General features: G+C 47.4%; 2 protein-coding genes across 4 annotated transcripts in view; one reads left to right on the top strand and one right to left on the bottom strand.

Annotated features, from left to right (window-relative positions):
* usp24 (ubiquitin specific peptidase 24) overlaps positions 1 to 18,901 on the top strand; it is a 28,676-nt gene extending 9,775 nt beyond the window's left edge. The window contains exons 16-67 of one of the 3 annotated variants that reach the window (XM_070960557.1): positions 81 to 173; positions 832 to 939; positions 1,044 to 1,193; positions 1,529 to 1,660; positions 2,482 to 2,593; positions 2,702 to 2,778; positions 2,919 to 3,059; positions 3,232 to 3,285; positions 3,361 to 3,476; positions 3,657 to 3,723; positions 3,871 to 3,981; positions 4,088 to 4,186; positions 4,499 to 4,672; positions 4,764 to 4,849; positions 5,166 to 5,274; positions 5,425 to 5,571; positions 5,682 to 5,779; positions 5,936 to 6,031; positions 6,109 to 6,331; positions 6,454 to 6,616; positions 6,852 to 7,013; positions 7,137 to 7,207; positions 7,291 to 7,451; positions 7,534 to 7,595; positions 7,742 to 7,933; positions 8,019 to 8,133; positions 8,234 to 8,378; positions 8,470 to 8,589; positions 8,712 to 8,837; positions 9,039 to 9,137; positions 9,220 to 9,302; positions 9,393 to 9,534; positions 9,619 to 9,738; positions 9,836 to 10,050; positions 10,874 to 10,998; positions 11,085 to 11,226; positions 11,383 to 11,533; positions 11,658 to 11,753; positions 12,015 to 12,118; positions 12,201 to 12,314; positions 13,066 to 13,273; positions 13,400 to 13,489; positions 13,915 to 14,017; positions 14,102 to 14,220; positions 14,440 to 14,553; positions 14,649 to 14,714; positions 14,822 to 14,888; positions 15,042 to 15,120; positions 15,263 to 15,338; positions 15,480 to 15,566; positions 15,744 to 15,854; positions 16,285 to 18,901. In XM_070960557.1, coding sequence (XP_070816658.1) covers positions 81 to 173; positions 832 to 939; positions 1,044 to 1,193; positions 1,529 to 1,660; positions 2,482 to 2,593; positions 2,702 to 2,778; positions 2,919 to 3,059; positions 3,232 to 3,285; positions 3,361 to 3,476; positions 3,657 to 3,723; positions 3,871 to 3,981; positions 4,088 to 4,186; positions 4,499 to 4,672; positions 4,764 to 4,849; positions 5,166 to 5,274; positions 5,425 to 5,571; positions 5,682 to 5,779; positions 5,936 to 6,031; positions 6,109 to 6,331; positions 6,454 to 6,616; positions 6,852 to 7,013; positions 7,137 to 7,207; positions 7,291 to 7,451; positions 7,534 to 7,595; positions 7,742 to 7,933; positions 8,019 to 8,133; positions 8,234 to 8,378; positions 8,470 to 8,589; positions 8,712 to 8,837; positions 9,039 to 9,137; positions 9,220 to 9,302; positions 9,393 to 9,534; positions 9,619 to 9,738; positions 9,836 to 10,050; positions 10,874 to 10,998; positions 11,085 to 11,226; positions 11,383 to 11,533; positions 11,658 to 11,753; positions 12,015 to 12,118; positions 12,201 to 12,314; positions 13,066 to 13,273; positions 13,400 to 13,489; positions 13,915 to 14,017; positions 14,102 to 14,220; positions 14,440 to 14,553; positions 14,649 to 14,714; positions 14,822 to 14,888; positions 15,042 to 15,120; positions 15,263 to 15,338; positions 15,480 to 15,566; positions 15,744 to 15,854; positions 16,285 to 16,347 — 6,084 coding nt within the window. In that variant the 3' untranslated portion in view covers positions 16,348 to 18,901. Of the gene's footprint in view, positions 1 to 80; positions 174 to 831; positions 940 to 1,043; positions 1,194 to 1,528; positions 1,661 to 2,481; positions 2,594 to 2,701; positions 2,779 to 2,918; positions 3,060 to 3,231; positions 3,286 to 3,360; positions 3,495 to 3,656; positions 3,724 to 3,870; positions 3,982 to 4,087; positions 4,187 to 4,498; positions 4,673 to 4,763; positions 4,850 to 5,165; positions 5,275 to 5,424; positions 5,572 to 5,681; positions 5,780 to 5,935; positions 6,032 to 6,108; positions 6,332 to 6,453; positions 6,617 to 6,851; positions 7,014 to 7,136; positions 7,208 to 7,290; positions 7,452 to 7,533; positions 7,596 to 7,741; positions 7,934 to 8,018; positions 8,134 to 8,233; positions 8,379 to 8,469; positions 8,590 to 8,711; positions 8,838 to 9,038; positions 9,138 to 9,219; positions 9,303 to 9,392; positions 9,535 to 9,618; positions 9,739 to 9,835; positions 10,051 to 10,873; positions 10,999 to 11,084; positions 11,227 to 11,382; positions 11,534 to 11,657; positions 11,754 to 12,014; positions 12,119 to 12,200; positions 12,315 to 13,065; positions 13,274 to 13,399; positions 13,490 to 13,914; positions 14,018 to 14,101; positions 14,221 to 14,439; positions 14,554 to 14,648; positions 14,715 to 14,821; positions 14,889 to 15,041; positions 15,121 to 15,262; positions 15,339 to 15,479; positions 15,567 to 15,743; positions 15,855 to 16,284 lie in introns of all 3 variants that reach the window. The other 2 variants (XM_070960556.1, XM_070960558.1) reach the window with 2 other exon arrangements.
* Positions 18,902 to 20,254: 1,353 nt separating this feature from the next.
* pcsk9 (proprotein convertase subtilisin/kexin type 9) lies at positions 20,255 to 26,766 on the bottom strand. The gene is made up of 12 exons (XM_070961782.1): positions 26,432 to 26,766; positions 25,589 to 25,780; positions 24,746 to 24,878; positions 24,461 to 24,594; positions 24,224 to 24,365; positions 23,739 to 23,935; positions 23,471 to 23,654; positions 23,183 to 23,353; positions 22,940 to 23,088; positions 22,691 to 22,856; positions 21,383 to 21,549; positions 20,255 to 20,728 (listed from the first exon to the last, which is right to left on the bottom strand). Exons 1-12 carry the CDS (start codon positions 26,603 to 26,605, stop codon positions 20,534 to 20,536), a joined length of 2,004 nt encoding a protein of 667 aa, XP_070817883.1. The 5' UTR covers positions 26,606 to 26,766; the 3' UTR covers positions 20,255 to 20,533.
* Between the last annotated feature and the right edge of the window lie 331 nt (positions 26,767 to 27,097).

Below are 27,097 nucleotides of genomic sequence, written 5' to 3'. Positions count from 1 at the left end.
CCTTTCAAATCTCACTTGTTTTTGGGTTTGTACACATGTGCGTGCAAATGTCCCACCTCAAATGAAATGTATGTTTCTAGACTCACGCTCAGGAGGACAGTAAAGGCAGCGACACTCAAAGCTCGTTTCTTACGGGCACTTGGGGCAAGAAGAAAGCAAACTCTTTGGCCAAAGTAAGAGAAGAAGCCAGTATAATGTATAATTCCACAAATCTGTATCCAATCTCGCTGCTTCACACCTGCCAACCAATCGTGGAGGAGGGCTTGACCACAGAGGTGTTTCATTGGTCACAGGTTGATAATTTCACACTTGATTGTAACATGAGGTAGTTTAACCAGGTGTACGGTAATCTTCTGCTTGCCTCGCTAAGAGGGCTTTGGCTCTGACTAATGATTACACAGTGGTGTTGATCTTGTCCTGGGTGAGACTTGGCTGAATTAAACGAGTGATTTCCCTGCTGGATGAATGGTCAGCTTTGGTGGAAGCGCTATCACATTTGCTCATGCGAAGAGGAATCTAATCAGAGCCTTGGATATCTAAAAGAAGTGCACGTTTGATGTTTGATTTGGAGTTTATACACAGAACAAATTTAAACATTAAATTTTAACGGTGCTTTGACTCTGCTGAATGTTTAACATCCCGGGCTCTGATTTCCTCTCTCACGTTTGCACAGCTACAAAGATGGCGAGTCTGTGATGACAAAATCTGATTAGCAAAGACCATCACAGCTCTCTGTTTTTGTAGCATGTGTTTGTGCACTCGTGCTTTAGTGGACATCATTATCATGTGTGTGGTGTGTGTGTGTGTGTGTGCGTGCGTGTGTGTCTGCAGGCCTCTCAGCAGAGCAGTCCTCAGGCAGTGTGGGTTGTTCCCGCTCTCCGTCAGCTGCACGAGATCACGCGTTCGTTCATCAAGCAGACGTATCAGAAGCAAGACAAGGTAGCACAAGCGCACACATGCAAAGAAACGCACGAACGCATCATGAAAAATGTATGGCTGTACAGTCAGCGTTGCTATGGTAACCTTTCCCCGCCTCCCCGCAGAGCATCATCCAGGACTTGAAGAAGAACTTCGAGATCGTCAAGCTGATCACGGGATCCCTCGTGTGCTGCCATCGGCTGGCTGTGACCGCCGGGGGAAACAACGGCCTCTCAGGCTCAACTCTGGTGGATGGACGATACACCTACCAGGAGGTTCGTCCACGCGCACATTTCCACTGCAGCAACTGTCCCCAGCGACTAGGAACCTTTGGAGGCACCCCCCGTAAAGTCCAGGGGTACTGCTTTCCAAGAGCACAGGAGCTTTGAGGGTTGGGCTTGCAATGCTGACCTAACCCTCACTCAGATTCTCTCTCATGAGCTTTTTAATCCGCTATCACGATTCAGAATTTGACATTGACTTGAATAATATCATTTGAGGCATGCTTGTATCTGAGCTCGTATGAGGTTTACACAGGACACAGGAAGTAATCAGAGTCACAGTGTTAAACAGCATGTTGACAGTGTGTCTCTCTGAATCTTATGTTTAGTATCTGGACAGCCACCTGCGCTTCCTGGCCTTCTTCCTCCAGGAGGCCAGCCTCTACCTGGTCTGGAACAGGGCCAAGGAGCTCTGGGAGTGCCTGGTGTCGGGGCCAGATGTCTGTGAACTTGATCGTGAGGTATGAAAACAGATATGCAAATGAAGCCCTTGTCCTTGGCTGTTTGTTTGTAGTTGCAAGTGCTTTTCTCTGGATGACTGCTCAGGAGGAACGAGGGCACTGCAAACACTTTCCATTCGCTTCAGTCTTCTCTTCCATGTTGAACAGTGTTCAGGCAGGTACAAAGATAAAGATAAGGGAGAAGATAGAAATGAAAGATAAAAATGAAAGCTTTTACCAAATAGTGGCACATTTTAAAGGATCATATGTAGGTTGTAGACCCAGGTTAATAATAATTAATTAGCAAATTTGATTAAAAGTACTAAAGTAAGAAAGATTTTCAGTTGCAGTCATAAACACCTACCCTCAGACTTGTGTTTAGCATGTAAATAAGATTTTTTACAACACTTTTCAGTGCAAAAATGACAAAATGCTTCAAGAAGTTTTAATTAACCATTCAGCAGCTGTCTTTTGCCTCAACCTTATGTCAGTCCATGCTGTTTCTTGATGCTCTTCGTCAGTCGTCAGCCCTTCGTTTGCTGGTGTTTCGAGCAAAGCACTTCATCCACACATAAGAACGGTCAGAGGATGCACTCTGTGCAGATGGGTAGTCTTGTCTGTGTGTAATTTAGTTGAGAGCAAAACTTTACTGATTGGATTTGTTGCACTGAACCTGAGCAGCCTTCCTCTTCCTCTCTCCCAGTATGGAATCTGGTCTTTGCATAGTTGACTTTAATTTTAGCTAAAAGTAGCATCTGCAGCAGCTGCTCCTTGTTAACCAAGGAAAAATTGGCAGATTCAGTGAAATCAAGCTTAAACATGGCCCGTTTCAATGTGTGCAGATGTGTTTCGAGTGGTTCACCAAAGGACAACATGACCTTGAGAGTGACGTCCAGCAGCAGCTCTTCAAGGAGAAGATCCTAAAGCTGGAACCCTACGAGATCACCATGAACGGTGAGGGACTTTCCTCAGAGAGGCTCTATTGACAGCACCGCAGCCTTTCAGCGTTAGTTTATGAATAATGTGTGATCCTGCAGTTCACGTGTGTGCTGTGTCTCTCAGGTTTCAATCTATTCAAGACCTTCTTTGAGAACGTGAATCTGTGTGACCATCGGCTCAAACGCCAGGGAACTCAGCTGGTCAGTCCTTTCTCACGTGGCCATCTGCATGTTTTTCACCGCCGATGTTCTAGTTTGTTTCTGGCTCTGAAAGTATATATAGAGCGAAATCTCATCTTTGTTGACATTTATTTTTAATGCATCACATGGTGTGATTTCAGTGTGTGGAACGCCTTGACCTGGCGGGGATGGATTTTATCTGGCGCATCGCCATGGAAACCCCTGATGAAGAGATAGCCAATGAAGCAATCCTGCTGATTATAACATACAGCTACAACAACCTCAATCCCAAAATGAAGAAGGTCAGTATGCCTGTATGCACACACAGACTCCAGAGGTCCTGTGGTTTTATTCAGTGTGTCATAAGCTGAGAACAGCAGAGGAACTTAAAGCAGTCATAAGGAACTTAAGTTATGTTGAGTTTGGCGGCGTTGGCCAAAATAATAATACAATCATAACTTTCCTTCCTCACAGGATTCTGTGTCTTTGCACAAGAAGTTCATCGCTGATTGTTACAAGCGGCTCGAGGTAAGTAGTGGAAACCGTTCGTGATTGCGCCAATTGGCAGAAATCAACACCTGACGGCTTGTTTCTGTTTCCCAGGCTGCCAGCTCAGCCCTGGGCGGGCCTACGTTGACACACGCTGTTACTAGGGCAACCAAGATGCTGACGGCCACAGCCATGCCGACCGTGGCCACGTCTGTACAATCACCATCCAGGTACAGAGGGGGGTTTGGGTAAGAGCATTGTTACTAAACCTATTAAACATGTTTTTTTTTTTTTTTTGGTTTTTTTTGGGAGTGGTCCTTCTCCTTGGTCTTACTAACCAGTCATCAAAGAGAGTGCATGTGTGCTTAACTCCTATGAAACACTAACTGTTTGTTTATGTTCACCTTTAGATCCACTAAGCTGGTGATAATCGAAAGACTGCTGCTATTGGCTGAACGTTATGTCATCACTATAGAGGTAGGGCCTGTCTCCTGTCATTTTTTCATGCTAGTAATATATGCAAACAAGGACACAATTAGTTTGAACACAATAAAGAAGAATGAGCGTCCCTGGAAGGAGGATCGATGAGATTTTCTCTCGTGTTGTTTGTGTCTGTCTCTGTAGGACATGTACTCAGTTCCTCGCACTATTCTACCTCACGGGGCCTCGTACAATGGACACCCCGTCACTCTTCACATCACCTATGAGTCAACCAAAGACACTTTCACCTTAGAGGTACTGTAAAACGTTGCCTTGTGCCCCGTGATGCACCTTTGTCAGGTAGAGTTACGTCTACGTTGGAAATAACCCTGCTCTGTGTCTCCTTGTGTGTGTCCCACAGACCCACAGTAATGAGACAATAGGAAGTATCCGGTGGAAGATTTCTGAGCACTTGAGCTGTCCTGTGGATAATGTCCAGATATTTGCCAATGACAGTGTGGTAAGTCATGATGTTATTCAGTAAGTTACAGGCACTCTGTGTTCCTCTTTCCATTTTAAATATAGCATTGTACCTGTCGTGAGTATTTTACCCTGACCTCAATCATGTGTTTCCCCTGAAGCCAGTACACATTACAAACTACAAATCAGTGCACAGTAAAGTTGTCTAGGCAGGGTGCCATCTCCTCTTTGTTGGTGGCGTGGTCCGCTGCGTCCATTGTGCGATCGGGGAAACATTTAAACAGCCTCAGACGACGTCAGTCCCTGATTTTCTCTCACTCCGTCCCCTCACTTCTCCTCCGCCATCTGTTAGCTGACCATGAACCGGGACCAGAAGCTGCTGTCCCAGCTTGGCTTCAGTGATGAGCAGAGCCTGACCGTGAAGAGCTCGGGCACGGGCACTCCCTCCGGCAGCTCCGAATCCTCGGCCTCCGCCTCCAGCAGTTCCAGCTCGGCTGTCTTCAACTCGGCCTACGCCTTGGAGCAGGTACGAGCTCAGACATGACTGTATGCACACAAAGCCACATTCAGGCTTGCATCAGTTCTGACACGCTGTGCCCGTGTTTCTCTGTCTGCAGGAGAAGTCCCTGCCCGGTGTGGTGATGGCTTTGGTGTGCAATGTGTTTGAGATGCTTTACCAGCTGGCTAACCTTGATGAATCCAGGTAAGTACACCTTGTAAACACCAACAAAGAAAGAACTGTATATATATATGAGTGTTTCATGGTATCATTGATCATGTCATTGTGAAAGCCATCTATTTGTATAATAAAGCACTGCTATGGAATGACTATAACTATCTTAATGCTATAAAATACACAGTTCACATTGATTGTGTGATAACAAGTGTGCTGACAAAAATATGTCGTTGGTGGTGCATTTATTATATTAGGTTATGAGCTTCTTCACAGTGAATATGGCAGGATGTGAGGCAGCTGACAGCCCGCTTAGTCATGCTGTCTTCTTTTTCTTAATCTCCAGGATCACTCTTCGCGTGAGGAAGCTGCTGCTGCTGATTCCAACAGATCCAGAGGTGCAGGATGCTCTCGACAACTTTGTTCCCAAAGAATCCAGCGTCTGGAGCCACCAGGTACATCACAGTAGCTCTCCATTCTCTACCGTTTCTATTCTTATTTGATGATTTTAGGTTGTAATAAGTTTATATGAGCCTTAACTCTCTGCTTTACTCATTCTCTCCTCCATCCGTCTCTTTTACTTTCTAAACTCTTCCTTTTTGTAGAAAACACTTTTCCAGGGTACAGGCTCTCGTTCTCCATCTATGGCCTCCAAGCAGCAGCACCAGCCCAGTGCTGCATCCATCTTGGAGTCCCTCTTCAGATCCTCGGCCCCGGGCATGTCCACATTCAGAGTGCTGTACAACCTGGAGGTACGCACACCCCTGTTAAACGCAGCCGGTCGTTTCTAACACCTGTTGTTCAACGTGAACCGCAGATTAACGACTTTGACATCTGCTGTATTCCTCTGTCTCTGTGTTAGGTGTTGAGTTCAAAGCTCATGCCCACATCAGATGATGAGATGGCCAAAACCAGCAGCAAGTCCTTCTGTGAGAACTTCCTGAAAGCAGGAGGCCTCAGGTAACAGAGGAACGAGCCTCACTCTGCTGTTTGTTTTGTTCCATTACGACACGCATCAGCAGACTTATCAAACCGTGTCACATACTGGCACGATGCGTCACAGCATCTCTTCGTATTTTTAGTTCTGACAGTCGTATTTGTCTGTTTCCTCTGCAGTCTGGTGGTGAACGTTATGCAGAGAGATTCCATCCCATCAGAGGTGGACTACGAGACCAGACAAGGCGTCTACTCAATCTGCCTTCAGCTGGCCAGGTGCGAAACGTCGCTCAAACACACACGCTGGGCCACATCCCGCGTTAGACTTCATACTCAATTGGCTGTGTTTGCAGGTTTCTTCTGGTCGGCCAGAGCATGCCCGCGGCGCTGGACGATGACGTCATCAGGGATGGCGAGGCGCTGTCGTCTCGTCCGTTTCGTAACGCCGGGCGGACCGGGCGACAGCTGTCCCTCTGTGGAACTCCAGAGAAGTCGTCCTACAGGCAGATGTCTTTGTCTGAGCGTTCCTCCATAAGAGTGGAGGAGATCATACCTGCGGCTCGTGTGGCTATTCAGGTATTCAGGACAAAAACACTTTCACTTTCAGTATCGAGCTGTTTCTATGACTAATCCTCCATTGATTCAGCACCCGGGTTGATCTTGTAAATCTACAGCATTTTCCTGCGTCTCTTTTCTAGACGATGGAGGTGGGTGACTTCACCTCCACTGTTGCCTGTTTCATGCGTCTGACCTGGGCAGCTGCAGCGGGGCGATTGGATCTGGTTGGCAGCCCGCAGCCAATCAGAGAGACACACAGCTCCCTTCTGCCACAGGGAGTCCGCACCAGAGTCAGCAGCACAGGTGACAGAAAACACACTTTATTATTATTATTATTATTATTGTTATTGTAGGTGTAAGCTTGCATCCATCTCCACAAGGTGCTCAAGCGGAGAACTTGTGGTGTAACAGGTGTAGGTGTGGTGATTATCCTGTACACCTTCATTCCTGATTTTTGCTCATTGCCGAAGAATTTCCGGCGCCACGAACAAAAGCTAAAGGATGGAAAGTAAGACAGATGTCATGTGTGCATTTGCAGGGAGTAACTGCAGCTCCAGCAGTGAGGGCGAGACCACGCCGACAGCGTTGCATGCAGGGATATGTGTCAGACAGCAGAATGTCTGTATCAAAGATGCCATCATCGCCCGTGAAGCTCTGTCACTGCTGGTCACCTGTCTGCAGTTACGCTGTCAGCAGCTATGTAAGACTCCCGAGTAAAAATACACTCCAAACATACGCACTCACTCTTTAAAAATAGTCACCGTATGTGTCATCAGTCCTCTCTGCAGTGACACTAAATCCTCCTCTCGGTCTCTCTCTCCAGGCTCTTTTTACAACCTTCCCTCCGTCAATGATTTCATCATCGACATTCTGCTGGGATCTCCTAGTGGAGAGGTAAACAACACCCTCCTTTCCTTAAATAGACCGCACAGAAGAAATGCATCCCAAACATCGCTTTGTGTCCCTTCCTTTGTCAGATCCGCCGTGTAGCTTGTGATCAGCTCTACACCCTGAGCCAGTCGGACACCTCAGCCTTCCCCGAAGTCCAGAAACCCAACCTGTTCCTCATCTCAGTCATTCTCACTGCTCAGCTGCCACTGTGGAGTCCCACGTCGGTCATGAGGGGGGTCAACCAGAGGTAATTCAGCAAGAAGCACGCAACATATACACGACTGAAGCTGTAGCAGAGATCTCGTGCTGATGCTGTTTTTTCTTCTCAGGCTGCTGTCCCAGTGCACCGAGTACTTTGACCTGAGATGTCAGCTTCTGGATGACTTAACCAGTAAGTCAGCATGTTTCCTTTTCAGTCACTTTCATCATACTTGTTGTATGATATACAGATGTATGATGTAATATAGAGTTTAGAGCCTCCTTTTTCAGCCATTAAAGGTCTCTCTCTGCCTTGTTTTCTCTCTCCACCTGCTCCAGCGTCAGAGATGGAGGTGATAAAAGTGAGTGCCGCCACCATGCTGGAGGACGAGATCTCTTGGCTCGACAACTTCGAGCCCAGTTGGAGCTCTGAGATGGAGACCAGCGAGGCGGACAACATCCTCCTGGCAGGACACCTCCGCCTCATCAAGACCCTTCTCTCGCTCTGTGGCAACGAGAAGGAGCATCTCGGTGAGCGCACGCAAAGATACATGCACACATATCTACGCCCATTTAACACAGTGTAGTAAATGTGAGTGTGTGTATGCGTTTTCAGGTCCATCTCTGATCCAGCAGCTGTTGGATGACTTCCTGTTTCGAGCCTCGCGCATCATCATCAACAGCTCGAACCCCACACCCTCCCCAGCCCCCAGCCATGACTTCCACCCCAAGTACGGCGTGTTAATCCTGTCTTTCGGTTACATTTGCATTTAAACCCCTGCAAACCACTCCCTTAATCTTTTGTTGTCTTCTTCATGTGTGTGTGTTCAGGTGCAGCACAGCCAGCAGCAGGCTGGCGGCCTACGAGGTGCTGGTGATGCTGGCAGACAGCTCCCTGTCAAACCTGCGACTCATCACCAGAGAGCTAATGTCCATGCACCACCAGTCTGATCCCTCCCTCTGCAAGGAGTTCGATGTAAGGCACTGATTAAAATAACTAATATTTGTTGTTATGTGTAATTATGTTGCAGCTGTGAAGCTAACTCTCCCCCCGGTCTCTCTTTCAGTATCTACCCCCTGTCGAGAGCCGCTCAGTTTCAGGCTTCGTGGGGTTGAAGAACGGCGGAGCCACGTGTTACATGAACGCTGTGTTCCAGCAGCTCTACATGCAGCCTGGTCTGCCAGAGGTACACTTACTTCCTATCTGCCGTTTACCTACTGTGGTCACCAGAGGGCATCTGCTCTTTGAGTCCACACTGAGCTCCACACAGTGAATCCATCACAGCGAGTGTGTATGTTTGGTTTTAAGGCTTTCCTGTCCATTGAGGATGACACCGATCAGCCAGAAGAGAGCGTCTTCTACCAGGTCCAGTCTCTGTTTGGTCATCTGATGGAGAGCAAACTGCAGTACTACGTACCTGAGAACTTCTGGAAGGTAACACACGGTTGTTACCAGGCATTGTCATTATGGTGCAAAGTAAGAGTTTACTCATACAGTGTGTTTGTTCCAAGCTGCGGTGAGTTTGTTTAATTAAGAAAACTGATCTGAGTGCTGATGATTCAGCTGCACATTTTAGTTCGATTCAGTTTATTACAAAGCTGTTGTCCATGTGCGCATGTGTTACGTCTGTTGCAGATCTTCAAGATGTGGAACAAAGAGTTGTATGTAAGAGAGCAGCAGGATGCTTACGAGTTCTTCACCAGCCTGGTGGACCAGCTGGACGAACACCTCAAGGTGAAACTCAGTCCCAGCATCGATTTGTAAATTGTCTTTAGTTACTTTGATACGACTAACAGTAAAACTCCTTTTCCATCAGAAAATGGGTCGAGAACAGATCTTCAAAAACACATTTCAGGGAATCTTCTCCGACCAGAAGATTTGTAAAGACTGTCCTCACCGGTAAGCAAGAAAAGATTCTTTCTAAGCTTTATTTCATTCTGAGACGCATCACAGATGATGTTCAACCATATGCCTCTTGATCACACTCAGGTACGAGCGTGAGGAAACGTTCATGGCTTTGAACCTTGGAGTGACGTCTTGTCAAAGTCTGGAGATCTCCTTGGACCAGTTTGTCAGAGGGGAAGTGCTGGAGGGCAGCAACGCCTACTACTGTGAGAAATGCAAGGAGAAGGTGTGTGTAGCTCTCTGCATGCTTTTATTCCACCATCAGCTGATCATGTGGACTTACAGTGTGTGCTTTTGCTCCTCTGCACAGAGAACCACAGTGAAGAGGACTTGTATCAAATCCCTGCCCAGCGTTCTCTGTATCCACCTCATGCGCTTCGGCTTCGACTGGGAAAGCGGACGCTCCATCAAATACGATGAGCAGATTCGGGTGTGAAGTATTTCTAATTACAAGTCTTTCACTACAGCTTCCCAAACCCCAGAAGTGTCAGTCTGATCTGTATGAATTCTGCTCTGTCGGTGCACAGTTCCCCTGGGTGCTGAACATGGAGCCCTACACTGTCGCTGGAATGGCTCGCCAAGACTGCAGCGGGGAGGGTGGCGAGGGGCGAGGCGACGGGACCTCAGGAGGGTCGCCCAGAAAGAAAGTCACCATCTCTGAGAACTATGAACTGGTGGGAGTGGTCGTCCACAGCGGGCAGGCGCATGCCGGACATTATTACTCTTTCATCAAAGATAGACGGTAAGAGACGCCGCAGTCAGGAGTTCGTCCTGCTTATCTCTGAAAATCAGACTCATTTCTGGTTTCATGTGCTTACCAGAGCTACGTGCTGCTCCCTGATCGTATTTTCCAGCTCCTGTTCCTACTTTACATAAGACGCACATAACCAGTGATTAGCGGAGCACGTTAATCCGTCGCTTTAGCGTTCCAGGCAGATTTTGGAAGACCTCCTTGGGGCACATGAATGCAGCATCAGACTTTGTGTGGGCTGTCCTGGTTTAGTTTGTAAGCATCTCCAGATGTCTGGCTCTGGAAAGCAGGAACGCTCACTGAAGAAGTGGAATGTAAAGAAACCACAGGAGCTAATATCTGGCACCCGTCTCTCGCTCTCTCGCTCGTTCCTATCCCCACTTAAGACTACAACAAAGAAAGTTTGTTCTCAGGATGTTGATACCGCTCCAGGAAATCTGACACATTCTGGAGCTGCCTGGAAATCAGTTATTTTTGTCAGTAAGAGATCTGTGATCTGATCTTTAGACGAGTCCCCTGACAGGCTGGTTGGCGTACAGGTGGACACCAGGGCCTGGTGGAAAACTCGCTCTGCAGTATGTTAACCAGTATGATCTGTTAAAATGTAAACTGTCTAAGAGAGCAAAAATGTCGCCCTGTTGGCTACAGTCAAAACACTGCGCACGTCTCAGTGTTAATGCCTTTTTGTTCATTGTATCACTGAGTCATTTATTCAAGCATATGCTGAGTTTCCAGTTCTGTCAGGATGAATCTGAATCTAATCTCTTCTCCCTCCTTTGCCTTCCTTCCATCTTTATTTCTCCTGGTCTCTTAGTGGCAGCGCCCGCGGACGTTGGTACAAGTTCAACGACAACGTGGTGGAGGAGTTTGACATGAATGATGAGACTCTGGAGTACGAGTGCTTCGGTGGAGAGTACCGACCCAAAGTTTATGACCAGTGTAAGGGGTCGTAACCTTTTTGAAAATTCTGAAAAATCTGAAGAATTCATTCATATTTAAATATTTTCATTCCTGTGTGTTCGCAGCCAACCCGTACCCTGACGTGCGGAGGAGGTACTGGAACGCCTACATGTTGTTCTATCAGAAGATCAGCGACCAGAACTCGCCCGTCCTGCCCAAAAAAAGCAGAGTCAGCATCATGAGGCAGGAGGCTGAGGACCTCACGCTGTGAGTGAACCGCCCTCCGCATACGACATTCACCTCATCAGTATTCTCACTGTGTCTTTATATTCAGATTAGAGTAATTTACAATGGATCAGCATTTAACCTCAACAGTGCAACAGCCAACCTGTCGACATCTCTGCTGTGACTCTGTGTTTCCAGGTCTGCCCCCTCCTCCCCTGATGTTTCACCACAGTCCTCCCCTCGACCCCCCAGGGCCAACAACGACCGCCTCACCCTCCTCGCCCGCCTGGTCCGCAAGGGAGAGAAGAAAGGCCTGTTTGTAGAGAAGATGCCCGCCAGCATCTATCAGGTAAAGCGATGACACTGCGGAGGTCATAGGTCATCAAAGTCTGTCTTTACATCACGACCGTTGTTCTGTTCGTAACGGAGGAAGAACCAGGTTCATCTGACCGTTGCGTTTGTGTTTTGTGCAGATGGTGAGAGACGAGAATCTCAAGTTCATGAGGAACAGAGACGTCTACAACAGCGACTACTTCAACTTCACGCTCTCCCTGGCCTCCGTCAATGCAGTATGTGCTTCTGCTGGGTTTTCTGATTCAGTATACATACAAAGAAGAGCTGCACGCTGATGTTGAGCTTTTATACAGCAAGTCGTGAATATTTCTCCCTCAAAACAAATATCCTCTTCCACATTGCATCATGTGTATTTGTAGTAGATACACCTACAGCCCCTGTTTTTGCTCACACCAGTCAAATTTCTACTACTTCTACAGCTTCCAAAGAACTATTTCATCCTGTAATATACAAAAATATATGTTTGTGCGTTGCAGACTAAGCTGAAGCATCCAGACTACCAACCCATGGCCAAAGAGAGTCTTCAGCTGGCTGTACACTTCCTGTTTCACACCTACCTGCACACCAAAAAGAAACTCCGGTAAGTCCGCACATGCATCCACACCCATCAATAATGAACATCCCTCATTAGCAGCAGAGTTAATATGTGTCACCTCCTGCAGGGTGGACACAGAGGAGTGGATGGCGACAGTAGAGGTGTTGCTGTCTAAGAGCTGTGAAGCGTGCCAGTGGATGGTGCAGTACCTGGTCAGCCCAGAGGGACGAGAGATCACCAGGTCAGTGTTTGCTGACCTCTTCTAAAATGTGTTGAAATTGTGAACTCACTGCAGTCTCACTAATACGCTATCACAGTTCCTGAAGCACCAAGTATGGATATGCTGCATGTCTGCTGGGGCCTTGGTTTAATCACTGCAGCATTTTTGTAGCTGTCCAAGTGATATGCAATACAGGCTTGGCAGCTCACAGCGCTGCTCCCTCATTCTGATCGATGCACATTTAACTCTGTGACCAGGGTCAAATAATTCTTCTCTGTTAGTGCTGCAGCAGCCACTGAAGTACACACACGTGCATGCACAAACACACCATCTGAGCCTCTGGATTATGCAGATGCTCATGATTGCATGTGCAACAGGAGTGCTCACCTGTGTGCTTGGTGCTCGCTGACTGGATGCTGATTGGCTGGACGAGCAGGTCGCTGTCACTGTGGAATGTAAACGCAGAGCCAGATAGTTTCCCAAAGTGACTGTTTTCAAGGAAGGTGTTGTCTTACATGACTCTGTGTTAAGACATGGGGTGATCACATGGTCCTCAGACATGATTGGTTGTTGAACATCGGACGTTTGGACAACAGCACACCCCGGCCCCCTTCCCACAGAGAGGAGATACGCTGTGTCTCCAGGCCAAATCTGTGTCTGTGGGTCTCTCACACAGTTTCAGACTGCTGTTTCCTCCCTCTTACGTTCACCTCCATTCATTCTGCTCATCGCTCACAGCATTGACACTGATCGTCTCTCATCTCCTCCTCAGGGTTTGTCTGTTGGAGTGCAGTGTGAGAGAGGTGAGGGTGGTGGTCGCATCCATCCTTGAAAAGACTCTGGAGAGCGCGCTTCACTTTGGAGACCCGGGACTGGACAACCTGACCGATGCTCTGCTTTCCTTGTTGGACAAAGATGTTCCAGAGAATGTGAAAAACTGTGCGCAGTACTTTGGCCTCTTCAGCAACTTCACTCAGAGGGTAATAAACCGTCACATAATGAGCAGATTTAGACTTCTCTGCCTCCCTCAGTGTTCAAAGTGCCATGAAATCAAATGACAGCTGTGTGGTTTGCTCAGTGTTTGGTCTTTCTCCTCACTCTCTCAGGGTTGTGGTCCTTGCCAGTTGTTGTTGAAACACTCAGCTTATCGCCGGATGCTCATCTTCCTGTTGGGACCCAATAGGCAAAACAACCAGGTACAGCTTCAGTATACGCAGTGTGTAATAGCACAGTAAGCTTTGATTCACAACACAGTGATACGTTTCACTTTCAGCGCTGCAGTTTTCTCTCAGAATTTTCCTTAAATGCACAATATGCAACATTTCCTCCTTAGAATGTCAACAAATGAGTAGCGCTATGCTTTTATTTTGTTAAGCTGTGCACTTATACTGTCCCCCTAGCAGCAGAAATGACATACTTTGCATTTAAGTTGTTTTGTTATTCTAACTTTGCACTCATGGACTCTCACAAAAACTTAAAATGTAAATGTAGTTTTGTATTGATAATTGTTTCAAGAAGTTTTGAAAAAGACCTGCATGTTAAAGTAGCAACAAGACACAAGAATGACAAATAAATAGCTTTTATTGCTCACAACAGTCCTGATTGCATGTTGTTCCTACAGAACCGGCGGTGGAGTCCAGCTCAGGCTCGGGAGTTCCTTCACCTCCACAGCACTCTGGCCCTCATCACTCTGTATTCTGACCTCAACCCCCAGCGGACGCAGGGTGAGACATTAAGATCAAATCCAGAGCATCGCAGGTTTGATGTTTTTGTTCCACCTGGCTCTCATTCCCGTTCTCCCTGCGTAGCTCCAGGAGGGTTTAAACTGCGCGTGAGCGCCGTCCCGTCCTCCAGCCCGCTCCTCCCGCTCCACGCCGACATCCTGGCCTCACTCTTCATGCCTGAGGGACAGCCTTACCTTCTAGAGGTAACATGCAAAGCAGCAGCTCACAGGATTTTAAACTCTGACGTGTGTTTTCGCCTGTTTCGAACCAGATTGATAACAGAAGAGAAGTCCTTGTCGTACAGAGATACAAAGAAGCAGACAGTCCGTTCAGAGCTGTCACCTGTTTATCAGGACCAACATGAAAAGGCTCAGAGCCTCTTTGACTGATGGCCTCTCTCTGTCATTGCGAATGTCCTCCAGGTGATGTTTGCCATGCGCGAGCTGTCGGGTCCCCTGTCTCTCCTGATAGAGATGGTGACTTACGCTTCGTACTGTAACGAGCCCTTCTCCCTCGGCGTGCTGCAGTTGCTCAAGGTAGAAAAAGCTTCCTAAACCTCAGCGAGACCGCTGTCAGAGCTCAGAGACTTTTAGCCAATGACGATGACGATCTCTTTCTTCGTGTCCCATAGACCCAGCTGGAGTCAGCTCCACCTCACGAGCTGAAGAACATTTTTCAGATGCTGCAGGAGCTGCTGGTGAGTGATGATCAGTCACCTCTGTGACCCTCCACCTGTTGATCTTCATCCAATCAGATCACTGTTATGACCCGCTTTGCTAACATCACTTAAATCTTTTGCACCAGGTAATGGAGGATCCTCTGCAGTCCCAGAGACTCAAGTATGCTTTTGAGTCAGAGAAAGGCCTTTTAGGTATGTGTTTATATAGCTTCTATTCATCTACAGTGGAATGTTTTTCTCATTAGCGTTGTTGGTAGGCTGCCATGCCTCTTGGCAACGTCAGCACTTTCTGTGTGCGTGTGGAACGGATTATTGAATGTATAACTGACTGTTTTTTCTTCTCAGCTTTGATGCATCAGAGCAACAATGTGGACAGCAGACGCTGCTACCAGTGTGTGAAGTTCCTGGTCACATTGGCCCAGAAGTGAGTTCATCTCAGGGTCAGAAGCTCGAGTCGTGCAGGAGTAGTGATTCTTTTAGAGACGCATCATTTCAGGTGGCACTGTGATGATCTGTGCAGACGCCTGGGTCACATGACCTGAGCTGCCTTTTTTTTTTCTCACCAGGTGCGCTCCAGCCAAGGATTACTTCAAGGACTTGTCTGGTCACTGGAGCTGGGCAGTGCAGTGGCTGCAAAAAAAGGCAAGCTTCTAAAACACCATGTCGAAAACATGTTTAGTTTTCAGTCATTTTAAGCCATTTTTGACCGTTTCAGCTATCATACATACATACTGCTTCATCTGTGCTCATGGTGTCTCTGCATCATGCTCCTTCTCCCCTCAGATGACAGAGCATTACTGGACCCCACAGAGCAACGTCTCCAATGAAACTTCCACCAATAAAACCTTCCAGCGCACCATCTCTGCACAGGTACACACACGTTGACTGAGGTCACTTCTGGAGACATTTCATAGGCTTACATTCATTTCCTGTAGACTTTCTAACCAAAACCACTACTTCCTGAGCCTTGACCTCACCGTGACCTTAACCACTGACTGACTCATCTCACTCACCTTGGTCTAACTGTCTGCGTGTCAAACTCTGCAGGACACCTTGGCCTACGCCACGGCGTTGTTAAACGAGAAGGAGCAGTCCGGCAGCAGCAACGGCTCCGACGGCAGCCCGGCGAACGAAAACGCCGACCGCAGCCTCCGACAGGTAGCCCTCAGCTCCAGCCACCCGAGCTGCTCAGCACAGCGAGCCTCTTGCGTGACTCATCGCGCTACAGCTCGGCTCACAAAGCCAAGAAGAGAAGAATGGAACAAAAATGGAACATCACACAGGCTTCTGTCAAAAGCTGTAAAGGCAGTTTGGTACCTCCCACGGCTGTTATTAGCGGTGGATTTGAGCTGTTCCATTCTTCTCTGACTCCTGCTGCTCCTGACAGGATGCCCACACAGCACAAGAGTGTCACACTTGTTCTGGCACATCTATGAATACTACAGATACATTCAGATGTGTTCTATAGAGATTATTGTCCCACTGTCACCGCTCAGCACATTGAAATTTCACCATTTGTTCCCTTTCAACACTGAAACACCTCATGTCTTTGTTCTCATATTAACCGCGCGCCTTGTCCCTCTCCCAGGGCTCGGAGTCTCCCATGATGCTCGGCGATTCGAAGAGCGATCTGGAAGATGTGGACCCCTAGCTCCTCTAACGAGCAGGTTCCCTCCGCAGGAGAGGCGGCGCAGCTCCGGGCAGCCAATCGAAAGGGCTGCACTTTGCCTCTGATTGGTCAGGACATTTAGGACTCCACAACAAGCCAATCAGAACACTTACTCTCTTGGTCGCTACGGCAACAAAGGAGCTATGAATAAATCATAAATTACTTCCTTTCAGAGCAGCCGAGGCGATGATGGAGATGCATTATCATTAAGGGCAGCAGAGTTGATTACAGTGGAAAGTGCAGAAACCTTCCACGGTCACGGATGACTTCAGTTTATCCTTTTATTCATTCATTCACTCAGAATGACAGCAAGGATGGAGGATGGGTTTGGGTTGTGTTTTAACAATTTTCTGCTCATATTTGCCAATGTATCTACATAGACATATTCATATTGTAAAGATTTGTTCCATAGGTGTAATTTCCAGTGTAAGATAATATTTTAAAGTCTCCTGCGCTCTTCTCCACAGCCATGCCAATTGCAAGAGGTCACGTTAGCCGGTCTAGAGGAACTTAGAAACACACGTGCGCACTTGTACAGGAACACCTCCACACACAAGCACTCGGGAGGGGGTGGGAATGAGTATGCACTTTATAGTCCGGCCCAGTCTGTGGTGGCAGCGTACAGCAGCACCGGTCAGTTCCTCGCGATCGTGCCCTCCTCCTCTTTCGCTTTTAACAACTTGGATTTTCAGTGCCACTCACGCACACACGTGAAAGCCCCGACAGCGAGCCGCTCTGCCTGCAGCTTGACCTTTGACCTTTGTGGGGACGCAGCGCTCCCCCTGCTCCTCCTCCTCGCTGTCAGGCAGCCTCGTGTGCTGGATTTTATCCTTTTCATCGCGCTCTTTTATTTTCTTCGCCATTTGACTCTGGATGGATTGACTATTGGAGAGGATGTTTAGGGACTAAAGCCTTATGCAAGAAAAGCTGATCTGGAAGCGCACGGATCAGCCGCGGTGGGCCATCAGTGCCGACTGAGGGGGAGCTCAGGAGCATGTTTTATTTTTAGGTGCCAAGGTTACACGCACACACACAGAATAATACACTATGATAGAAAACATGTGAAAACATGCAAATGTGTGTCACTCATTCACTTGGCTCACAGACACAAAGAACAAGTCCTCCTCGCCTCACTGTTACCTCTGCTTTATCAGGTTCTTTCTTTTTTGTCAGTGGACTTTTCTTTCTTTTCCGCTTTGCCTTTTGCTTTTGTCGACCTTTGGAAACACACACAGAGGAGCCAAACCCAAATGTAGCTCTAGTTTCATACGAGAACAGCCTCCATCCGTCGTCCCTGTCATCATCGGGAGACTTGAAGTGCCTTAACCTCCCGATTTCTCCCCCACCTCCCCTCGCCACCTGCCCCACCTGTGACACTGTATCACTGCACCTCCTAGGTGGTGCGTTCACGTCTGACACCAATCCAACGTCTCCTGTGGTCAAGTAGTCTCGCTGTAGGAGTGTAACAGGGCTTCTTCATCCCCATTAGACCCAGAATAATACAGGGAAACTGTCCTCTGTGTGTTGTGACAAAGGATTGTAGGAATGTAAGTGTTCGTTGTTGACTCTGTGTATGGGGGAGGGGCGGGGGGGTGTAAGTTTTACCCTAATAAAACAGGGTTTAGGTAACAGGACAGGGTTTCGATGATGGTAAAATGCTGCTTCTTTTCACTCTGCGCTGCTGCAGAGACACTTTGTAGATACTGATGTTTGCTCGTTCGTTTTAAAGGAAGCCACACGTTCACTCAGACGTCCTGAAGACATGAGCCTAAGCTAGTTTAGCTCTCAGCTTTAACAGGTTAATGTTTACAGCGTGAAGACCCACGAAGCAATCATGCAAAACGGTTTTCCTTTGGGAGTCGTCATGTGATCAATCCACTGAGGCTCCTCCGCGTCCTCAAAGCCTGAAAAGAGGGAAGACGCCGTTTTAGCCCCTCCATCCCCCCCCCCCCCCCCCCCAGCCCATTTTCCTCTCTATCTCACTTGATGTGAACGTCACGTCGTGCTCTCCGGCACGTTTGCATGTGTGGCAGTAAGTGGTGGTGAAGTTTGTCTTTTCTGTGTGACAGAGGAAAAAAAGAATAGCCCCCCCCCCCCCCCAACATGTTGTTTGCTGTGTAATTTGGTCATGAGCACTTACTGTCACAAGCATACGCCCCTTCTCTGTGGCTGGTTTTGTGCTGTCTGATGGAGCTGCATGCAGTCTGTGCCAAGCGACACATGGTCAGGGCAACATGAGTCGCATTCAGCCAAGAGCCTCTCTTCGGTTTGTCCCACTGCTACATCACCACAACTACTTAAAAAGAAAAAAAAGGAAAAAAAAAACTTCAAAACAGTCTTTTGTTTTAATCCCAGGTTGCAGGGAGGGATGGGGAAGTGCGTGGGAAGGGATTGGCATCTGTATGGGTTTTTACTGTCATTCAATTTTGAAAATTCACTTCTGCCATCGCAGGATTCTGTAATGCATGTTAAAACTCAGTTTTAATTTGTACATCAGAGTTTGATTAAGGGGAAATTTGATATAAAATAAACTGGAATGCACAACCTTTTGTAAACATTGTTTTTATGTATGTTTACAGCTTCTTAAAGTCTTCACCGCTTTATGCCAGGACAGGAACAAAATGCTGGTGCACAGTCATTCTTCATTTTTACCTTTTTTAAATGTTTATTTTATATTTCTGCAGTATTTTTTCTTAACGACTCATCTGATTTAATCCTGCAGAAGATGAAAAGACTTTTATATTGACGTTTTTTGTTGTTTTTTTTTGACACAGGAGTACAGGTGTGACTTGAGTAAATGATGGCCGGATTCCATTTAGCTGCTTCAGTTTCACAGTCCTGGTATTATGCATGCACTGCACGTGCCTCACAGCAAGAAGGTCACCGGTTCGATCCCCGGGTCGGGCGGGTTCTTTCTGTGTGAAGTTTGCATGTTCTCTCCGGGTACTCCGGCTTCCTCCCACAGACCAAAAACATGCTCATTAGGTTAATTGGTGACTCTAAAATTGTCCTTAGGTGTGAGTGTGAACGGTTGTCTGTCTCTAGCCTCTCGCCCGTTGACAGCTGGGATAGGCTCCAGGATGGATGGATGGATGGATGGATGGATGGATGGATGGATGGATGGATGGATGGATGGTATTGTGTGCATGCTGCCTCACTGTCACACCGTCACGGGTCACTCGAGCAGAACGAAGCCATCGTTAATCTGAGTAACACCTGTGCTTCTGCTGCTGTGGCAAGTCAAAATGTCTGCCATGAGACAGGCTTGTTGGACTGAGAATCGCTCGCTCCACTCATGTATTCACGCTTAACTCCAGCCTCATATCACGGCTTATGCTCCTGCTGAGAATAATCAATTCGCTGATAAGACACCTGCCATGATGCTTAAGCAGTGGTGATATCAGATTTCCTGCCGCAATCAAACTTCAGTCCACTCATCAGCGCACCACAGCTGGCAGCATTGGACAGACGTCCCCACGGTGCCCTCTGTGTTCAAGTCCAACACAATGAGATCCAATGAGCGTGCTTGGTTTTAATGACACTTCAAATTCACTTTCTTTGGCTTCAGCTGTGGAGTCTTAAAAGCTCCTTTGGCATGAGAGCAGTTCAGTGTTGCAGACTTAACACAGGAAACAGCGAGCAGAAGCTAACTGGTTCATCAATCAGGCTGATTATCGCTGCTGCTTCGCTGGTTCTTCACCTACAGGCCGAGCTGCAAACACACTCAGGTCTCAACTGATCAAATTAATGGCGGCTGGGTTCCATTTAGCTGCTTCAGTTTCAGGGTCCTGGTGTCCTGCATGCTGGTTCACATTAACTTCTCATCGTTCACTTGAATTCATGCGTTTGTAAAGAAATTACAGTCAGAATTTAAAAAAACACAAATTATATGTTCATGAAAGCTCTGTTTATTGTAATTGTTTTGTAAAAGATAGAAAAATATTTGGTTACATTTTACAAACTATATGGTTTTAAGAGACAGTACTGGACGATGCAACACATGTAAGTCTGAAGCATTAATACAATATCTGTGCTGGAGCGTGTTTTGACTGAAACACAAACGGCTTTACAGAAGTGCACACAGCTACCGATACCAGACGACAACATTAAAGATATCTTAATGACAGAAATATCAAGGTGTTGAACATCCGACTGGCGTGGGAGCGGATCAGTGCGGAGCTGTGGAGGGCTGCGGTGCCGGGCGGACGCGACAGCAGACGGCGACGGCTGCTGCCCCATCAGCTCCCGTGGCACTGCGGACGCGGCAGCTGTTGCCCTTAGCAAGCGGCCCCAGGACAGCAGAGCCCCGAGAGACGGCGCTACAGTCTGTCAGAGTCCAGCCAGAGGGACAAGACACCTCCACCTGCAAGAGAACAGCAGCGATGTGAAGGCCAAGCCTGAATCCTGCAAAACAACATCTGCCCTCTGCTCTGTCTTACAGGTAAATCACAGGATCCTACAGGCAGCAGAGTGTCTCTACGATCCTCTGCTGCTCTGTGACATGTTCCTACTTCATCATGAACGTGAAACTACTCTTTAGACTATATGAGCTACAGTATAGTGAAGAATTAGTATTTATATACAACCCCAATTCCAAAAAAGTTGGATCCCTGTGCAAAACTAAATGAAGGACATTATTACGCGGACTGCTGATGGTAAACAGTTTGTTTGCAAGTGGTTTAACGTCTTTATTTATGTTTTGCACAGCTTCCCAAAAGACAATAGGCAAAAATTACGGGGTACAATTACCAAACAGTCTGCCTCTTCAGCACCACGGACAGCGTCATGGATTCATCACGACACAGTTAGGCTACTGACATTTCAGAGGCGAAGTTGCAGCCGTAGATTGTTACATGCACAAACCTCAGGAGGATAAAAGATCAATGACCTGTCAATGAGTCCTGCAGACCAGACTAACATATTCAGCCAGGTGGATGGCACCCCCCCCCAACCCCAAATTCACCCACTGGGCAAAGGCCTGAAGGAAAGCTCCGAGACATTTATCTAAAACGTTTACCTGATCTTCTTCAGATGACATGTTTTCCAACAGGTGGCACTCCAGAGACGGAGCGTGGCAGCACACGGCTTGTGACGTCACCCCTTCTTTCACAACGCAACGCTTGCGGTCGCCATGATGCGGACGGGGGTCAGACAAGACCTCGGCGGGGGACCAAGACGTGCAGCCTGGAGAGAGACGAGCTACATGCTGAGACGAGCTCAAACACCAGAAAACTCGACCGTGAAGTCGAGGAGCGTGGACTGAAACGTAGAGTTATTATGGAGGTATAACAGCCTTTGACATCCAGCTCTTTGCACTGCACACATAGCTGGCATTTATGCTGGCATGGAGTACATTTCCCTTTCAGAGAGATTGCCATGGTAACTAGTATAATTGACCAAGATGTTGTCAGTGCAGCTTCATCCAAACCGTGTGTTCAGTTTTAAAGGATGGCTTACATAAAGCACAGCCTTTGAATTACTGACTTTAATAAGTTAAAGAGAATTAGCCGAGAATTAGATGAGACGATTGATGCCACTCTCACATCTCTGCATTAAAATGAAGAAATGAAGGAGACCGATAGCTTAGCTTAGCTTAGCGTAAAGCTCACAAATTAATCAACTAGTTGAAGTGTAAAAACACATTTTCCCTTGTTTTATGTCATGCTAAGCTAAGCGACTGATTGAAAATTGCTAGTATGGGAGGCAGAGTCTAAAAGGAGAAGACTAATTATTTCTCTCTTTGCTGAAGCAATGTAGTCTGAATTCTTTCCATAATTCTCTTGCAAAGTTGGAATAATTGGATCAAAATAGCTCTGACATGAATATGCCTTGTGACGTTGCCATGGATCATGAAGGTGCTTTCTGCCGTATGCAGAGGACGACGGATGTCTCAGCAACAGGACTTTATTTTCTAGTTGCTACGGGGACCAAAATGTCAGTTTTGAGAAACAGTAGATTACAAGCCAATAGCTGTCTTCACTTCATCCTGCATTAGAAGATAACATACGCTTAAGTTAAATATATAGATATCGATATAGATATAATGCATGAAGATTCATTTATAAAGCGACAGTAGCAATTGGGCTAATTAAAAAATATTGTTCATTAACATTTTACCCTTCAAATCATGTTTGAGTTGTACTTTTTTAAAAGTATTAATAACTGAGTGAGGGGTCAACAATTTTCATACAGTCCCTAAGCAGCTGCTGGTTGCAGTCATTTTCAATGGAGAGACTAATGCAAACTAACGCTTCGAACTCCACAGTGACACCTGCTGGACAGGTGTGCTTGTATGAAACTACAGCAGACTGTACCTGTGACTTACCGGTCAGGTGGCGCTGCGGGCCGACGCACTCAGCATCTTTTCCGGGCTCAGGACTAGCATGGACCTGACACTGCAGACCAGCTATCACACAGCAACGCGCCACAGCATACACACCTTTACCCCCCGGACTGTTGTAGGCAACGCACTCCACCTGCCCGCTGCTCACCTGTAAACACAGAGTTTAGGTGCTTTAAAAAATGGATCCTCGAAGTGTTTTTTTTTAAGCAAGGAGACTGCGTTTGAGCTCACAGTGATGGTTTCTCTGGCGTGGACGCCCTCAGGAGAGTAGCTGCTGCAGCTCATCATCTCCTCCCCCAGGCGACAGCGACTGACGGCCCCATCAGTGCTCGTGACCCCTGACCTCTCTGACCACACGGAGCGACACAGCAGCTCCCCATCTGCATACACAGTGTGAACTGCTCACAGATGCTGTTTGTGTGTGTGTGTGTGTGTGTGCGTGCATGTGTGTGCGTGTGTGAGTGAGTCACTAACTTGTGCCGTTGGCGGGAGGCATGGCTGCCACCAGGTTTGGAGTAATGAGGCGATGTGAGTCAGACAGGGACAGGAGGTTGATTGTGTTGCTGATGGAATAATGCAGCATCGTCTGCAGCACCTGCACCGGCGACACATTCTGATTGGACGACAGGATCACTGCTGCTACACCTGCACATGTACAAACCAAGAAAAACCCTTCTGCTGCAGCTACACACAGACTGCTTTGGCGTTAGTTGCTTGTGTTTCATCTTCATTTTTGATGTGTGTGCGTGCGTGCGTGCATACCTGCAGCATGTGCAGCAGCCTGGGAGGTTCCACTGCACGAGGTAAAACAGGTGTTGCAGTCACTACTGGCACTAACGATGTCATCACCTGGTGCAAACAGGTCAACACAGCGACCAAAGTTGGTGCCACCGGCTCCCTGCGACATGAGCTGGTCCGCCGAGTTCACTGCACCCACTGTGATGACCTGCACACACAAAAGAAGTTCAGTTAAGGGTTGTGTGCGTGTGAATGCATCCATGGGGTTGTTTTAGATAGAGTGTTATGCAACCTCAGGCTCTGAAGCAGGTGAGTAGAGGCAGGCGTCGTCTCTGTAGTTCCCTGCAGCGGCGATGACCACGGCTCCGTTCGCCACCATGTCCCGACAGGCTGTGTTTAATGACCGGCTGAAACCACCGACGAAAGGCAGCAAAACCACCGCAGCATCCACTGGACGGGCCATTAACGTTGCTCGGATGTACTCCATACCTGAACAGCGCAGGAGAAGGAGGTTCAGAAAAGAAAACACACTGAGATTCAAGAAGAGTGTGACCCAGTTTCTGCAGAAGTAGTCGCCCTCCTCCACATAATGGATGCATGCAACATCAGCTTTATTTCCACACCTGCTTTTCAGGTACAGTCACTACTGTGAATTTGCTTAGAAGGACCTAACAGGCCGTAAAGGTATGGAGGTATCTGCAGTGGACAGTGTTGGGTGGCAATGGTCATAACACAACGTCTCCTCTCCATCGTGCAACAGCTCTGATGGAGTCCTACCTGCCAGAGCTCCCGACACGGTCCCTTTCCCCTGACAGTTGAGCACGCGGACCAGGTTAACACCGGCTCCTCGAGCAACACCAGAGTCCGACCCACTCACCACCCCCGCCATGTGCGTGCCGTGACTGTCGCACTGGCTGGCCTGGAGGTGCAAGTGAAACAGATGCACAGGTGTGAAAGCTTTGCTACTGAGCTGCACGGACAAAGGTGCAGGTGTTAAATGTGTGTGTGTGTTACCTGTCTATGAACTCTGACTCCGTCCTCCTCAGGGATGTTGTTGAAGTCTGTGATGAGCACTCGTCCTTCAATCTCTCTGTGAGAACTCTGAACACTGCCATCCATCAGATACACCTCCGCCTTCCCTCCATCATCTGCAGCGGACAGAAGGTGTGTGGATTTGAAATGGAGTTACTTCAGGTGTGTGTGTGTGTGTGTGTGTGTGTGTGTGTGTGTGTGTGTGTGTGTGTGTGTGTGTGTGTGTGTGTGTGTGTGTGTGGGAGGGGGGTCACAGAGAAGACTCACTGGGTGGCCTGTATGTTCCGTTTTCAGAGGTGCCACCATGAGGCTGCAGTAGCCTCTGGAGGTTCCAGGGGGCGCTCTGAGCGAAGATGGACGAGTCTTCCTCTATGTAGTGGACATGAGGGAGCATCACCGCCTGGCAAGAAGACAACCAACTTTTATTGTTAGCGTTTAGCAAAAAATAAAGGTCTGCACAGGAAGTCAGTGAGGGTGAAACTGTTCGTCCAACTTTAAAGCCCCTGAATTTTTCAAGTTTTATTTTTTTGATTTGAGTCACTGCGATGTGACCCTGGGTTGGTCTATCTGTCCAGCAGGTCTTCCTGTTGTGGATGAAGATGCCTCCTCATCTACCCCCTTATTTAAAGTTACGCTGGGTCTCTTTTACTCTCCATCTAAGTGCTACATATCTGGTTGTCCAAACATGTCCACCAATTGAATGGAAGTCACCATAACGGCCTCAGTGATGCTCATTATTTAGCACCTGTAAAGCAGTTTGCTGCTTAAATAAAGCCATCTGTTTGCAGAGGCAATGCAATTATTTCCTTTGCAATTTGCATTTTTCCTCAATTAAGATGGATTTGTATATTTTTCATTGAGGTTGAAGATTGCAGGTTGTTCATCAGTGTCACATATGCCTCATTACATCCAGTGTGAATCAAAGAGGTAAAACAATAAAACATGAAAATCTCCACTAATGTTTACATAAGTTAATAGACTGAATCTGATTGGTTGATTAGAAATCTAGGTGGTGTCCTCACATGGACAAAAAGGTTAACCCACAATTTTATTCACCACCTCAGGTTTTACTCATGCGCACAGCTGCATGCTGACAGGTGAAGCAGTTACCAGGTGAAGGACGTCGGCGCTTATCTTGACCAGGAAGCCGTGCACAGCTCCCGAGTACGTCTGCAGGACCTCGAGCAGGTGGCCTCTCCTGGCCGCTTTGGCTCTCAGTCTCCTGATGGTTCTCTGCACGTGAGACTCGTGCGCTCCCGGACGCAGGATGACCAGGTACTGACCGGGCACGCGCCACGCTGCCTGTAGCACAGCACAGGGGACAGACAGGAAGCGTGCAGGTGATGTGTCTCAGTGCACGCACAGGTGAAATGGGACGTGCTTGCAAAAGGATTTTAAAATCAAGGTACACAAACTCAGGTACATTTACTGAAGTGACTCAATTTGGAGGTACTTGTACTGTAATTCCATTTTATGTTGCTTTGTACTTCTACTCCGCCATATTTCAGAGGGAAATGTACTTTTTACTCCATTACTTTTATTTTGCACATTTGGTTTCTAGTTTCACATTCACATAATAATTAGAAAATATTATCAACAAACAAAATATGTTTGTTTGTTTGTTTGTTTGTTTGTTTGTTTGTTTGTTTGTTTGTTTGTTTTTTAGCCTGAAGATGCACAGCAATCATAAATTAATTAAAATAAAGTAATGCGTGCATTAATCTATCAATAATTATAATGCAATATTCTGAAAAGGCCCATCCTGCACAATGAGTACTTTTACTTTTGGTAATTTAAGTATTTAAATTAAGTATTTTTAAGTATATTTTGATACTAATATTTTGTTCTCTAAAGCACAATTTTGAGAGCGGGAAGCAGAGTATTTTGTACTTTTACTTGAGTAACTGATCCGAGTACTTCCTGCACCTCCGCCGCTGACACAATCATTATTACCTTGTTGCACCTGAAGAGCTCGGCGGCGGGCTCGGCTCCGGTTTCAGGTGGAGTCCCGTCCTCGATGATCAGATCCAGCACCATCTCGTCGTCCTCGTGGTGGTCCTGCGCGCTCACGGTCAAAGATGCGCACAAACACAGCGCCCAGCCAATCCAGCCCGAGGTGCGACGCATTCTTCAGACCTCTTGGACGGTTTCCAGTAAAATGATCTGATGAACTATCAAATCACACTGATGAGTTTCTATCTCAGTCTGAGTTCTTCCAGATGTTTTGGCGCCTCCGACAGCCGCGCGTCCTGCGTGCCTGACAGTCAGATCACGCCTCCATCTATTCTGATTTTAGGGGGGAAAAAATCCAACAATTGATTCTTATAATTCAAGGCGGGGACTGCTGACGTCTCCGGGGCTCACGCCACCGCTTTTGTATCGAATGATTCTCCTCCGTTAAAAACACCTCTTACTGTGGAGGAGTCATGTTTCACGCTCCCCCCGAAGCACCCTGTGATTATTGCATGTCAATCTGAGAGGACGCTTCCTCTCAGTTCAAGTTTATTTGTTGATGCTGTTTTCCAAATATGCGCTTAGTGTGAACAGTGTGAAGCTGCAAGTGTCTGATGTGCAGGGAGGCTGACCACTGTGAGCTGCCGGTAGTTCATTCTGGATTGT

The sequence above is a fragment of the Chaetodon trifascialis genome, chromosome 4, assembly GCF_039877785.1.
Source record: "Chaetodon trifascialis isolate fChaTrf1 chromosome 4, fChaTrf1.hap1, whole genome shotgun sequence".
Classification (NCBI taxonomy): Eukaryota; Metazoa; Chordata; class Actinopteri; order Chaetodontiformes; family Chaetodontidae; genus Chaetodon; species Chaetodon trifascialis.
The sequence above is the reverse complement of the archived record's forward strand: the minus strand, read 5'-3'. Positions and strand labels throughout refer to the sequence as shown.

Excerpts from the sequence above, each read along its gene's own strand:
- pcsk9 (XM_070961782.1), bottom strand. The coding sequence starts at position 26,605 with ATGCGTCGCACCTCGGGCTGGATTGGCTGGGCGCTGTGTTTGTGCGCA. Across the intron at positions 23,354-23,470 it reads GGCTGCTGCACATGCTGCAG|GTGTAGCAGCAGTGATCCTG; the intron begins GTATGCACGCAC and ends GTACATGTGCAG. Across the intron at positions 21,550-22,690 it reads CCCGCAGCGCCACCTGACCG|GCTGCACGTCTTGGTCCCCC; the intron begins GTAAGTCACAGG and ends GTCTCTCTCCAG.